The following is a 15,422-nucleotide window of genomic DNA, read 5'->3' on the forward strand; positions in this document are numbered from 1 at the left end:
TGACATTTATCTCGAATTAGACAACAATGGTCATCTTTCTACCACACTTTATGACAAAAGAGATGATTTGTAAATATTGCCTTTTGTCATTGATTGTTTGGATTATAGTTGGATATTGTTGCTTGGATTTACAGCAGAAACTCAAAACGAATTTGGCGCACCGACACTGTGCTCCAACTTGAGCATCTGAGATCGAATCAGCTCGGTTTAAGTCACCCGTTAAAGCAAGTGAAAGAAACGCACTCACTAGCGAAAATGCACATATCTCTAAATATAGTTTAAACTTGTCATCGAAAATGATTGCACGGTTTGTAAAATGAAGTCTCCCATTGATGGTAGTTTTTTTTTATTGAAATCAGCAAATATGGCAACAAAACTGAGCGTTATACGACCTGGGCGTAGAAGCCAAAACGGGAAATAATTTTACCCCAGTATTAATAGTGGAAGATCATTACAATAACCATGGAAGAACCCCTTACTACCTTCCATGAAACCTGAGCGCTGCGCCACGCTGAGTTTTAACTTGAGCTTGGCATATTGTTTACAACGGAAGCTGAAACAAAGTTGGGGCGCCTACACAGAGCTCCAACCTGAGAGTCCAAGGTCACATCAGCTGTGTTGAAGCATGGAGGTAGAAAAGAGAAGTTAAATATTATGTTTCCAATTCTGTCATCGCCCAAGACTTTCTGATGGCACAATAAGAGCGAAATAAATTCTTGAAACATTATGTTGAAAATAAATCTCACCTTTCTGTCAAAATATTACTATGATACAGTGTATTTGTAGTTTTGTTGTGCTTTTAAGATGTTTTTGTCTCTAATATATTTTATCTTTTGTCTATTCATGGAGCTTTTTTTTTAGCTCCATGGTCTTTTCGACCAGGGTTGTTTATGTTTGAACAATCTAAGGTAACAAATCACTAATAATCGGCTTTATCTGTCATTTACTCATCGAATCTTAGGGTACCAGTATAACAAATTAAAGTGCAACAACACAGAATAATTAGCAGCTTGTGTCTATTCACAGTATTGAGCTCCATCCTATATAGAAAGGCTGTGGTATATAGAATAAAACAAATAATAATAATAACTTTGTTGTTATCGAATCTCTGTTGAAATATAGATAAAATTACAATAAAGAAAAAAATCATACTAATAAAAAAGTAAAAACAGAAAATTCCATTGAGACAAGCGTAAAATAAGTACACGTCAAAAGTACACGTCAAATACAATACATTTATAAAGAACACATCAAAAGTCTGTTTTGGGGTGGAGAGGTGTTAGACCTAGCTTTGTTTATAATAATAATAATAATAATAATAACAATATTCATTAGACGCATAAAATCCTTAGGAAAGGATAAAAGGGTCTTACAGAAAGAAATTTAAAAACTATAATCTAAAAAGAAAAAGAAAAACCTATTCTAAAAATATAAAAAAAATCAAAAACAAATATGAATAAACAATAAAGACAATTTGCAACCAATGGTGAATACAGAATATAGAATGAACACAAAATGTAACCTAATACACTGATAGTTGTTGCTGTTTTGTTCCATAGCTGTTTTTTAGGAAGACAGCTAAGGCTGGTGCTAGAGTATGGTGGGCTGTACATTTCATTACAAAATGCTACTCATCCTCAATTATATTTTGGCTGCACAAATCACATGTTCTTTTATCCAGTACGTGGCACATTATTATGTCTGCCTTTCTCAATTTTAAGGTCATGGTTGCTTGTCCTGAATTTTGCAATTAACCTCTTAAGACCATGGTTCTGCATATTCATTAAGTAATTTTCAATTTTTAAATCTTGTTTAAAAAGTCTGTATGTTCTTAGTTTGTTTTAGCCAAGGTTTGTTTTCTATTATCATTATGCATGTAAAAAATCCAAATGATTTTTTGATTTTTTTATGAATAAAGTCTAAATTTTTCTTATTTATCTTGAGTTTACAATGGTAATAACATCAATATCTTGCATGAGGGTTTCTACACTTGTAAACCATTTACTTTTTACATTCTTATTTACTAAGTAGGCTTCTCTTAATAATATGTTATCAGAGTTTGTTACTCGGTTGAATATATATATACTTAAGTCGTTGTTTCTTGATAAAACAGTCAATTGGGTACCTTCCTAGCTCACCATAAACAGCCATTTTTGGTGTGAATTTGGAGAGACCAAGAATGAACCGACAAAATGAAAGATGGACATCCTTGGTTTGGTCTTAATGTAGCTTGTAATCAAACCATAGTACATCCATGATCAAACAAACCAGGGCATAGTCAAGCCTGGTTTTTACTCATCAAACTTTGCAAAATTTTGTTTTTTAATTCGGGTTAGATAATCAAATTTACCCGAATCCCCCTTCAAATACCAATATATGTACATATATCCCTGTGCTTATAAGTATGCTAATTTTTGTTACGAGGGTTAAAATGGCTGGACAACAGGAAGTGCTCTACCTGCTGCCAAGCTTCAAATTATGATATCACATATTTAAACAATGTTTTTATCGGTACTTTTAATTTGTTTCCAGTTGACGTTTTTGATGAGCAAAAAAAAAAAAAAACAAGCGGGTGACGGAACAATCTTTTCTGTTCTGCAGTTTTACTCAAGGAATTGTACCTAGTGTTTATGTGTATTGTTTATGTGTTAACGATGAAAGTGTTTTGTTCTGCCTATGTTATACCTCAGACTACTATAGAACAGACTAGCAACACCTATTGTATGTGTGAATTGGGGGGCATGTAAGAGAGGAGGTGTGAGCCATGGCTAATATGCTGGTAGTTAATTGACACGTCTTTACCCGAAGATCGCATGTTTTCGTAATGTCATTCTAGTGCATCGCACATATTTTCAGATCTAACTGAAATTCGAATCTGAGTTTTGAAATGAACAAATCTGAGAGAGGTCTACCCAATGTACATATACAATGTACACCAAGTATCAAAGCATTAATTGTAAAACATTGACACGGACGACGACAGACAATCACTCATATGATAAGCTCCGCTCGACAAAGTGGACAGCGGAGCTAATAAAACTGAAGATGAATTACATAATAAAACTGAAAATAAAAACAATTACTTTCAGGTACTTTTGTTTACTATTACCTTTATCTTATTATTAACCAACTCAACTTCCATTTATTACTTTATTGTTGTAGACTGATAGAAAAATAATATTAAATTAACATTATTATTATTTAAATAATTAGTCAATTTTTCCTTTTCAGAATAAAATAAAACTGTAACTGCAGAAATAAAGATTAGAATAAAAAAAGGAAAAATGTTTCATGTGTGTGAAACAACTGCTTTAATGTGTGACTCCAACACAACTGATTTGAATTTAGAGCTTTTGTTGTAAACAATTTCCAGGGTTCAAGTTGGGTGGAGCTCAGGTTGACTCTGAGGAAGCTCAGGTTGAAGCTCAGTGTGGAGCTCAGGTTGACTCTGAGCAAGCTCAGGTTGAAGCTCAGTGTGGAGCTCAGGTTGACTCTGAGCAAGCTCAGGTTGAAGCTCAGTGTGGAGCTCAGGTTGACTCTGAGCAAGCTCAGGTTGAAGCTCAGTGTGGAGCTCAGGTTGACTCTGAGCAAGCTCAGGTTGAAGCTCAAGATTGCCATTACATACCTGGAACAGTGGCAAATAAACGCGCCAGTGGCGGCCACTGTTTGGCCAATGTCACTATGACAGAGATAATAATGAATACTAGTAAATAGTGACCTCCGTTGACCTTAACCGGTTTACTCATTAATTTGAATGTGCTACTTCTGGGGCTTCAGTGAACAAAATAAATGTACCTTCCGGTAAATATAAATAAATGAATATGATGGGGGTGCCCGAAGTGAATCGACGCAGCCAACCAATGCCGTACTTCAGCGGTGACAGGGCAAACAAAAAAATATTGCGGATGAGAATAATAGTAAACCGGTTAAAGAAATGGTGTTAAGACCACATGATCTATGAGGAAATCATGTGACCATTGTGTTAGGCGTTCGCTTTCAGATCAGCTGGTAAACATGTCTCGTTGTCTGTTGTTGTGTCTATTTGTTGCTGTCGCTTGTATTTCAACGTGTTTGCCTTATCCCTTGGACCTGCAAGCTGAAACACAAGGTGCAAACTGGGCTCTGATCGTGGCTGGCTCTAACGGCTGGTACAACTACAGACACCAGGTAACCAAAAAAGACAATGAACAAGTGTCACCCCTGTGCCACTCTGTACCACGGGCGCTTGCAACAGGATTTATGGTTAAGGGAGATAGGCTTGTTTAGGGTTATATACTAGTATAGAAATATTTCTATACTAGTATATAACCCTACCCAAGCCTATCTCCCTTAACCATAAATCCTGTTGCAAGCGCCCGTGCTCTGTACCATATAAACGACATAATTTCCAGTATACAGTTCACTTTCCGTTATCACTGAAATGATCAAATTAGTAGTGCATAAAAATGCATGTACATGGTGTTCCACTTTTTTTATACAAGTTACTTACACTTTTTGTAGTACCCTATGCTTTTATAAACTATTGTGTATGTGCGTTTTACAATATAGAACTTGGAAATATTATAACAATTTTATGCAAGCAACTCGGGTTATACAAATTATACTTTGGTGTAAATACGAGTATAGTTTTTATAGCTACCATTTTTTATGTGAACTGTTGATTACAATGCATCCAAGTAGTTCACCAATATATACGGGCTGGCATTGAGATTTCAAAATAGATTTTACTCAAGTTTGATCCTGTTTTTTCACAGGCTGTCAGCACAGTTTTTGAGCAGAACTGAAACTTATTCTGTACTGTATCAGCACAGAAAAACCTAATAACTAGGCTAAATGTCGCTTGTATAATGTGTCATGCTTCTGTACAAAGTATACACTGGTTTATTATTACCACCAGTGTGTGGTAGTAATTGGAGATTAAGCTACCCGTATATTTATATAGAGTATGGGATAACTTATTTACTGTAGAATACTTTATTTTCGCTAATTTCGCTGAAGGGATGATTCCGTAAAAATAAAATCCAGCGAATATACTTTTTTTCCTATATTTCACATTCAACTCATCAAAAATCAGTGAAAATAAAGTCCATAAAGAACGCCCAAAAAAGCCTTTTCAGCGAAAATTAATTCCCGGAAAATAAAGTATTCCACTGTATGCTAACACTGCGTATAAGCAGACAGATATAAGCACTAGTACATTTATTTATCTGTTGAACATGTGTGTTTATTATTTATTTATATACAATATGTGTGTGATAATAACTTACCTGATTAAAATAATGTATTGGGAGTGAACCATTTAGATTCATGAACATTGCAAAAATAAATTCTCCAAATTGACTTTTCAGGATAAAAGAAATCTAGCTATAATGGATTTTGATATACTTACTCATTAATGTATGGTATTACATGTACATCAAGTAGCACAAAATAACCGCTCACCCTAATTTAAAATGGTCGAGCCTTATAAGAAGTTGAATTTTGCTCAAAATACAATCAAGTTTTAAGGGTTGAGTGTTTTAAATGACATCAAACATAGTTACTATAATGGATTAGACTGTAGCTAGTGACTGTGCATCAAACTTTTATTTGCAATATGATGGTCAGACTTTTAAACATTTCAATGCTTCAACCACTTTGCTAATATTTTCATAAAATCTTGATGCGTGTATTCTCATTTTGTGCCTCTTTTTTATACATATTTAAACAGGGAGAGGGGAGGGTGTGTGGCTCACTTAAATGACAACAGGTGCATGGTTGCATTTAAGAAGAGGAAGGTGTTGTATAATATATATTATTTGTTTACAAAATAAGGTTAATGTAGTAAAATGCTGGCCTTAGGAGTGCACAGTAACACAGGCGGTCAGACTTGGTTACGTGCGTAAAAGTATTTTTGCTTACCTAAGGGGGTGTGTCTTAGAAACCAGGGTACACTCACTTGTTTTCACTTGACCCCATAAATACAATGAAAGTGTTCTAGTCATGTGACAGATCTCCTGATTCCTGCCTCACATGATAATAGCCTGATTCAAATTACTACAATTGTTGCCATAATAGTTTACCAGTGATATTCGGTGCAAAAAATTACTTGAAAGTATTGTATGTATCATATGACTGTTGCCAGTGGTTGTAACCGCCACCTTCCAGAGATTATGCGTTGAGGTATATACATGTACATGTATAATCCTCATATCATATTGTGCCCCTTACAAACTGTTGTGCATATCAGTGTTGGTCTGTTTTACCTTTACGTACCTGTACAGCTCTCGTCTTTCGTCAACTGTACATAAGCCAAATCCATTATAATGTTTCCAAGGGTGAAGTTATTCTGCAGATTATATAAATTTTCACTTGGAATTAATTTTCACTATTTTCACTGAAGGTGTGATTCAGTGAAAAAAAAAAAAGTCCAGCAAATATACCTGTTTCCTATATTTTACATTCAACTTGTCAAAAATCATTGAAAATAAATTCCATACAAAACACCCAAAAAGTCTTTTCAGTTAAAATTTATTCCAGCTAAAATAAAGTATTTTACAGTACCTTCGTCAAAAGTGGAAGATTATATATAGCAAATGACTCGGCAAAAATTGTAATACAAATAAACTTTCTGTGTAACAATCAATGTATTTTGACAAGATCTGCAATGTCACATGTAGATTTTCCTTGTCTGCCACATAGAATTAAAAATAAGGGTTATGTTTGCTTTGTTCAAGCTCTTTGTCAATGTATTGGCAGAAATTTTATTTTTATTTTTGCTCAATGCATGTGCACTACTAATAAAGCAAATACGGTTATGCTCAGATTTGAATATGCATTTAAAGTCTGGTGGTGACTTTGACGTGTCGTCTTCTAACAAATAGATAAAATATATTCGTCGATTAAAAAAATTACGAAGTATGTCCCTTTAACTCTCTGACAATCCTATTGTGGTTTGTTTTTAGGCTGATGCATGCCATGCCTATCAGATTTTGCACTCTAATGGAATTCCAGACGAACGCATTGTCGTCATGATGTACGATGACATTGCTAACAATGACGAGTAAGTAACATGTATAATTTTAAATATCACCATTGTGGTTTGTACACTGTTATATATTAGCTGCTATTCTTTGATTTCGTGTTTTGATTATCAGTGTTTAAGACTTTAAACATGTAACTGGGTGGTATATACATGTATCAATCCTTAATTAATAAAGATATCAACCACCCAATTGTCGTTGACTTCTTTCGAACTTGAATATTAATCCGTTTGTGATCTCGATCAAGTTTGAGTTTATGAATATATATTCATTGAATTTCACTTAAAATTGTCTTCTTTTTGTGGTTGCAATAACTCAATTTTTTTCTGATCATCTTCAAATTTAAAACTCTTATCCATCACTGTTAAATATCAACCAGTTTCTAGATATTAAGTAAAATTTAGAAATATGCTATTCAATATCTGTGTAGTTAACTAATGTGTTTTTAGTATAAATCAAAAATCTAACAAGTGCAGTGTTTTCTACACTCAAATCAGGTTATTTTTTTATTTTGCCTAAATATATTACTGTACTAATTTTTGTTTTTTTAAAAATTGTCAGTGAAAATAGCGAAATTAATTCCAAGTGAAAATAAAGTATTTTACAGTATACAGATTAGTTTATTTCTCCTCATTCTTTGCTAGGAATCCCACCCCTGGTATCATAATAAACCAACCCAATGGTACTGACGTCTACAAAGGTGTTCTGAAGGACTACACACAAGAGGTAATGACAGTAATGACATTCAATTTATAAATTATTTTAATGAACATTAATTATGACATTATTTTGGTTTGGTGTATTTGTCATTTCATTATCATGATCAAATATTCAAATACTGTTAAAAGCATTGATTTTATTTTCAAAGCATGTTTTGTTTATTTGGCATTTATCGAGAATATGGATCAAAGACCATTAACGTTGTTGTACAAATTAAAGAAAATGTGGAGGCAGGAGCATTCTTAGTTTTCATCAGTATCTCTATTTAAAGATGCAATATGGATGAGAACATTATGTGATTTTTAAAATTGTTGTTTGGTACTGCTTACTTTTGACTGATTTGTCATGAACTGAAAACAAGTGTTAGTTCCATGAAAATTTTCTATTACCGGTAAGCATGTGTGTTTGCTGTCTTGGTACATCTGATGACAATCACTGCATATGTAACGATACTGCTGTGTGTCCTGCAAACACAGCATTATTTGTTTATAATGCATGCATGATGTTATTACGAGGATACCTCAAAGTATGCACAAAAACAGTACAGCAGGAGTAACGACCGACGCGCATACTTTGAGGTATTCTTGTAATAACCTTATTATTATACATCTTTTCTTTCCAAGGATACATCATGGGATGGCCAAAATCCAAAATGTTTAAAACAGAAGCAGCCAATTTCTTTGTGTGGAGTCCGGTCAAACCCTGGTGGCAACCATGTTTGTTTATTAGAGAACGCTTAATCATTCCATATTTGGAATTCTAACTTATGGCGTTACAATGACAGATGTATAATAATAAATAATCATCTGATTTGGTTTAGAGCATGGAGTATCCAACAACAATATTAAAAAATATATGTTTTTGTTCATGTGTCAACTAGGTAGCAGACAATTAATATACATAAAGAATTCAATCATATCACGAAATATTACAGTTTAAATTATATTCATGATTAAATATATATATATAATGAAAAATCGGTTGATGAAATGTGCAATGGTGGCCATATTGAATTTATGCAAATTAGACTAAATGCCCAAGGCAGCCACGCTGGCACCTAGAAAACATCACATACATGTAGGGTATAATATGCTGAACACGTTTCAGCAAAAAATCTAAATCCAGATCAGGCACTTTTAAGTTGTTTTTTTCATATTGGCAACCTGACTACTATATTAAACCTGACTACCTGTACTTTTAACAAATATAGTACATGTGATTGAAGCCGCTTGTGCAGAGCTAATGTAGTATGTTTACTGAGATGCTATATTAGAGATTCAGCCCACAACCTCACTGACGTGAGGCAAACATAACCATTGGACCATATGCCCAGGTCTTACATGGCACATTAACAGTAATAGAAGTATTGAATTAAAGAAGCTCAATTTAGAAGATAGTTTCTGTCTTTCTTGCTTTGCAGGATGTTACTCCTGAAAACTTCTTGAATATTTTGCAAGGTAATGCTGCAGCAATGCAAGGTATTGGTAGCGGCAAAGTTATCGCGAGGTGAGAATTACTGTCAACAATGCATTATATACTGGTATATATACCTAAATTGATGTGACTTTGTTATGATGGTGGTCTAAGTTAGGGAAGGATAAATATGTTTTATTTAACATTACTGAGTGAACAAAAATCTAGCTACAGTAAATTTAAATACTGTCATTCATTAAAATTAAATAAAAAATTTAAAAAAAAAAGAGAAAAAACGAAAATCTGTCACTAAAAAATGTCTCCACTCGACATACCACCGCCGCCCAGCCACACACATACATGTATACCAGTATATATATCTCAAAGCACTTTAGATTTCAATGGTCCGATGCAAATGGTGCTAAACACAATTACTTGGAAAAGAAGCCAGATTATATTGTAAATATTCAACATCTACAGTTATACTTGTATAATTGGTTTCAATCTTGGCTGAGATTGTCTGATATTAGGTGACCAGTCTCTTTGTTTTGGGACAATCCCATCTCCCCCTCTCAATTTATGTATTCTTAGTAATTATATAGTGAGATGTATACTATGGTTTTCTACAGCGGTCCTAATGATCATGTATTTGTGAATTTTGTTGACCATGGTGCACCGGGTATTGTGGCATTTCCAGCGGGAGGCGAGGTACGTCATCAATCCAATATTGTACATTACTTGATTTTAAAAATTTGTTTTTTTCACCAAAAGAATTGAATCCAGCAAAAATATAATCCACCAACACCATACATTGCATTTTGCATGAAATACCACAAATTGGTGTAAATAATTTACAAACAATCACACCAAAATTCTGTATTAGCCTGAAACATTAAACATGTTCTAATTTAACTTGACTTTTCTGAATATGTCAAGTTGGTATGACTTTTAGGAAAAGCCATATTTTAAGAGCATATGTGTACACATGTATATAATGTTGGTTTTCAGATCCGAATGCTTGAAATTATCGGTAATCTGTTGTGGTCTGAACATATGTTTTGAAGCCCATTCATTTTATCTGCTTAAATTTAAGCTTTTGAAAAAAAAAGATGTTTATTGCTACATGTTTTGCATACTTAAACACAAAATGGATTTGCATTGTTTAGCAGTGCTCTTTTTATTTTTGTATTTTATAGGTTACATGTACCAGTATGTCTGAGGTGTAGACAAACTATAGTACCGGTACATGTACTTGCCAATTTAAAACTGATTGGGATTATAGATGTTCAACATACTGAATAAACTCTCTGGTTATTGATGCCATATTCCCATCATGCACCCTGTTACATGCACTAGCTAAAATCACCAAAATTAAAATAATTTTATTTGTAAGTCTGCACAAACTAGAAGCAATGTCGCATTTTGTTTGTTTGGTCCAAAATTAAGATTGAATTCAGTGAAAATTACAGAAAATGTGAAGAATTAACCCCATTTTGAGCAGGAAAAAAAATTAAGCCCTGGAAGGGTTAAATATAAAGGATATATTTACTAATGGTTGGTTAATTTCTTATGTTTGAATTTCAGCTACATGCTAATGATTTAAATGATGCTATTAATAGTATGAACCAACAACAGAAATATGCCAAGGTAGGTTGGATATCAGTCATTCTCAAATAATCAAATATTTTGTTAATCCCTTAAATTATGTCTAGAGACAAACTTTCCCATTTTGAGTGAGTTCTAGAATGCCATTAAATTTTATTCACAACACCGTTATGTGATTGAACCATGAATGTCAATAGTAGTGACTGTGAAATAGCCATGTATTCATCATCAGTGAATAAGCGATAAGGAACTTATTTAGAAATTATTTTAGCATATTAATCTTAATTTTATTTTTCAACACATAGACTAGTTTTTTTTTTTACAAACACTTATATATTTGTATTGTATTACTGCATATAAAACAGGAATCATAAATTAATCATTAAATATTAATTATAGATGGTGTTTTACATTGAAGCCTGTGAATCTGGTTCGATGTTTGAGGGCCTATTAACCGATAACATCAATGTGTTCGCCACAACCGCTTCCAATGCACAGGAGTCATCATATGCTTGTTACTTTGACGATGAGAGGCAAACCTATTTAGGTGATGTTTATAGTGTGAAGTGGATGGAAGATTCTGACATGGTAAGTTTTCACTGTGGTATAGTATTTAATTTATACTTTTCATGTAATAATTAATTTAGGGAATCCATGTTGTTTTTCCAATTGCAATACTTTCAAGCAAATATTAAAAGCACATTTAGCCAACTCACATAGGTTAGTTTTCTATTTACATACCTGTGGTGAAAAAAAATTATCATCTGAAACTTTATTGTCAATCGAGTTTATTGTATTTATATTTATATTTGTTGTTATTTCTATTAGATTGTATACGGTAAATGTAATTTTATTTTTTAATAAAACGCCAGCCAAAATGACTAGCTTCACCTAAGCTATTTTCTGCTGTCCAACCATTACAGCTCGTCTTGTATAGTTATATACTTTAATTTAATGTGCATTTCTTCATGATTTAATGTGAATTTCATCTTGATTTGAATAGTTATGTATCTTCTAGCATAATGGTTAATAAATTATTATTATTATTATTTTCGTACACAATAAATATGTGAATAAATATGTGCATATTTTTAGGCATGCTGTCAAAAAATGTGATATTAATAAAAACATTAGAGTATGATGCAGTGTCCAAGTTGATTTTCACATATAGGACAAATAACGTATGCATATTACAGCTTTTCAGTATTTCATCAAACAAATACTGCATTGTAAAGAAACAGAGGTTTTATTTTATTGTATATCCCCCCCCCAAAAAAAAATATACATGCACAATAATTGATGTTAGCCATCCACATTGTTTTTTTACCTGATATTAAAAGGATTTGTAAAATTTATTGTGAACATATGTACCCCTTTATCATTTATTAACTGCATATGCTACTAATAGAGCAAATACAGTAAAGTTATATGAGTAAGGAGAGTTGAGGCGACAATCGATATCATTTTTCTATTCATGTGAACGATTGTCTAAATGTAAATATATTGGATATAATATTAGATTACTGGTTTGCCTTAGTTGCAGTTTATTTCTTTCATTTACCCAAAAAATCTCTAGAAAGTGCTTAAATATTACTTGTGTTGTCTTCACCACACCCCAATGATTTTGTTGCCAAGTACCTTGAATGCCCAGTTTTTATAACATTGTAAATTGCCATTTCATACAGGCAGACATGTCTATGGAGACATTACAACAACAATTTGAAGTAGTGAAAAAGGAGACGAATACAAGCCACGTGATGGAGTACGGTGATCTGACGATGGGAAGTCTTGCACTTGACGAGTTTCAAGGAGACTCTAATCAGAAAAATGGTAATGGTAGGAAGTCTCCTCGCTTACCAGTAAGTAACATATCATTCATTTAAAAATATTGTGTTGAGATAAAAAAAATGAAATATTGAAAGATGTGATGCTTTATGCTGTTAGTCTTGATGAATTATGTTTAGTAGTTGCTTATGTTGGGTAAACAAAAGATTTGTTTAAGTTGGCCACTTGGTGGCACTATGTATGATATCATCAATTTGAGTGGTATGGTACTCATACATGTCAAACAATGAAGCATAACAACAAAGAATTAAATAATAAATTATTATTATCATTATTATATAGTTGAATGCAGTGGCAGCTCCTGATGTTCCCATGGCGATTCTTGAACATCGATTGATGGCTGCGAAAGATGTAGAGAAGAGAATAGAGATTGTGAAAGAAATGGACAAACTACTACAGGTAATGGGGTGGTCGCCATTTCAAGTTGGCTAAACTGTCATCGTCAAATCAGTTCAAACTTTCAGCATACATGGACAGTACTAGATGTGTATCAAAATAAACAAAGAAATCAAAGGCTTTTTTCGATTATATGGCTGCGGAATATTGTCCCCAGCTAATTATGTATGATGAATTGACTATGAATGTACGAAAACTATGATTGCCATATGTGTAAAATCTGTAAATTATTGGTTAAAATGAAAAAAATGACTTGTAATTATGTTTTTTGCATTTTGTTTATCAGATGCGAAAATTTGTAACAGATACAGTTGCAAGTATCGTGAAGCATGCTACCGATAGTTCAGATCAAGCAGATTTGATGATCAATACCAAGAAACCAACTTTAACTAGCCACTACTGCTATAAAGCAGCTGTGAGACACTTCTCCGATCATTGCTTCAGTCTCAATAAGGTATGACAATCAATAAAGAAAATTCAAATAGTAATTGGTGTATACTGATATGCAGTGTTCTAGTTCCATTGATGTGACCTTGTTTATGAAGGAAGATTCATTTACACACAAGACTTGAAATGAAAGTCCTATGTCCTTTCTACAGTTGTGTGGTTTTATTCAATAACATTTCAGTATTCAAGATTTACTTCCATTTAAATGACATCTATATGAATTTAAGGAAATTGCATTCTATTGTAAAATGTTCCTTGTTTTTATAACAAAATTCAGGCACTTTTTATTGGCAAATAGCCTCACGGTGAATTTAATGAATAAAACAGTTTAAAGTGTTAATGACACCTCTCTATTTCTGTACAGAATGATTATCCCTTACGTCACCTATATGTGTTTGTGAACATGTGTGAGGCAAGAATTCCATCTGCCAGGTAAGCTCTATAATGTGGCACCTGTTGCACTTTCAACCTTGCACTTTGAAAGACACAGTGCAACAAGAAAGGATAATTCTGAAATGAATATGAAAGACTAATTTTAACTCATCTCCAAGTTAGTACAGGAATAATTTTTTTTTTTGGAAACTGTCTATCAGTAACTACAATATTGTATTTAAAGCAAGGGGAGTCGTCACCTACACATGCATCAGATGGCCATAGCGTGTCATTGTTTACAAACAAACATCTACCCATTTTTAGCGTGTGTTGTTATCGTCGCTTGGAACTCAATTCCTGCGCGTGCGCAGGTGACGACCCTCTCGCTTTAAGTTAAATAAAATGGAATGATGATAAGTCTTTAGGTATATCCAAACTCGCCTGAAGAAAACCTACCTGAAACTTTAGTGGAAATAATGCAATTTGCATTTTTGATTACTCATATCTTACCCATCATTTGCAGACAAACTCTTAGAAGCACATACGCCTACATAAATGACATGTGTGTTTGTGATTTCATGATCCAGTTGTACAGTCAATGCATTTATTTGCTCCTATTTGAGATTTGCTTTCAATAGAGAAAATACAGGTTTTGATTCTAATAATGCTGAAGTTCCACATCCATGGTAATGTAATGACCTCTCTAAATTCAATGCATAACAATAGACCAATTTTAATTGTAAGGATTTCGTCTCAGTTTATTTATGTCGTGATTTCTTGCAGGGTTATGGATGCTATTGATAAGGTTTGTGGTGAACAACTCGGTGACTTTGCTACTGGAATCTATTAGAAGATCTGTGACCATACATGGATGTTATTTTCGCTAATACGCAACTCTTATATACCAGAATCTTTCAAACCTGACTTATTATTTCCTAAACTTATTTCTGGTTTTTGCCAGCTTTTGGGGACAGCTGTTTTTTTTTTTTTTTACAGTTTAACCATTGACTGTACCACTAGCAAATGTACTAAGCAAGTCATCTGTGGTTGACTGAAGTGCATGGAAAGAGGGATATGTACTTGTTTTTGTTTTGCAATATATCATTAATGAGGGGTATTTACAGCCATTCTGAGAATTATTCAGACAGTTAGCAAGACAACACGCAACTTTACAAAACACTTAATAGGTTTTTGCAAAGTTGCAAGCCATCTTGCTAACTGATTAGCTTAAGAGGAATTAATATATTTTCTACTGATTTCTAATAAAATATTCACAAGATGTATTTTTACTATTTGTCAATCAATTGATTAATTTTGCTGTAATCATGTCAATGTTTTTTACTGCAGTAGAACTGCATAAAAACAAAAAGTAAAGATTAGTGGCCATAGGGGGCGCTAATTTACACCTGTCTTGTCTACTTGCATTCCAAAAACATAAAGAAGTAATAAACCTGCATTTTAATCTTTTACTTTGCATTTTGTTTTTTTTTAGTAAGGGGGTGCCGAACAGTAGAAATAAAACAGGTGATCCCCCCCATGTAGGTGAGAATTGCATCTAAATCAGGATGCATGAATAAATCAAGGTGCATAGAAGCAGTTAGA

At 33.2% G+C, this 15,422-nt stretch overlaps 1 protein-coding gene across 1 annotated transcript; it reads left to right on the forward strand.

Annotated features, from left to right (window-relative positions):
* The first annotated feature begins 3,941 nt into the window (after positions 1-3,941).
* On the forward strand, positions 3,942-15,289 carry LOC100376285 (legumain-like). The gene is made up of 12 exons (XM_085491686.1): positions 3,942-4,167; positions 6,945-7,042; positions 7,667-7,748; positions 9,163-9,248; positions 9,785-9,863; positions 10,740-10,802; positions 11,160-11,348; positions 12,446-12,619; positions 12,888-13,004; positions 13,288-13,455; positions 13,813-13,880; positions 14,604-15,289. The coding sequence occupies exons 1-12, from the start codon at positions 3,958-3,960 to the stop codon at positions 14,668-14,670; spliced, it is 1,401 nt and encodes a 466-aa protein (XP_085347812.1). The 5' UTR covers positions 3,942-3,957; the 3' UTR covers positions 14,671-15,289.
* The last annotated feature ends 133 nt before the right edge of the window (positions 15,290-15,422 follow it).

This window comes from Saccoglossus kowalevskii, chromosome 2, assembly GCF_978046115.1.
Source record: "Saccoglossus kowalevskii chromosome 2, keSacKowa6.1, whole genome shotgun sequence".
Taxonomy (NCBI): Eukaryota; Metazoa; Hemichordata; class Enteropneusta; family Harrimaniidae; genus Saccoglossus; species Saccoglossus kowalevskii.

Bases quoted from the DNA above. Each gene is read 5' to 3' on its own strand.
- LOC100376285 (XM_085491686.1), top strand. From the start codon at position 3,958: ATGAGGAAATCATGTGACCATTGTGTTAGGCGTTCGCTTTCAGATCAG. The intron at 4,168-6,944 runs GTAACCAAAAAA...GTTTGTTTTTAG, and splicing joins GGTACAACTACAGACACCAG to GCTGATGCATGCCATGCCTA. The intron at 12,620-12,887 runs GTAAGTAACATA...ATTATTATATAG, and splicing joins GGAAGTCTCCTCGCTTACCA to TTGAATGCAGTGGCAGCTCC.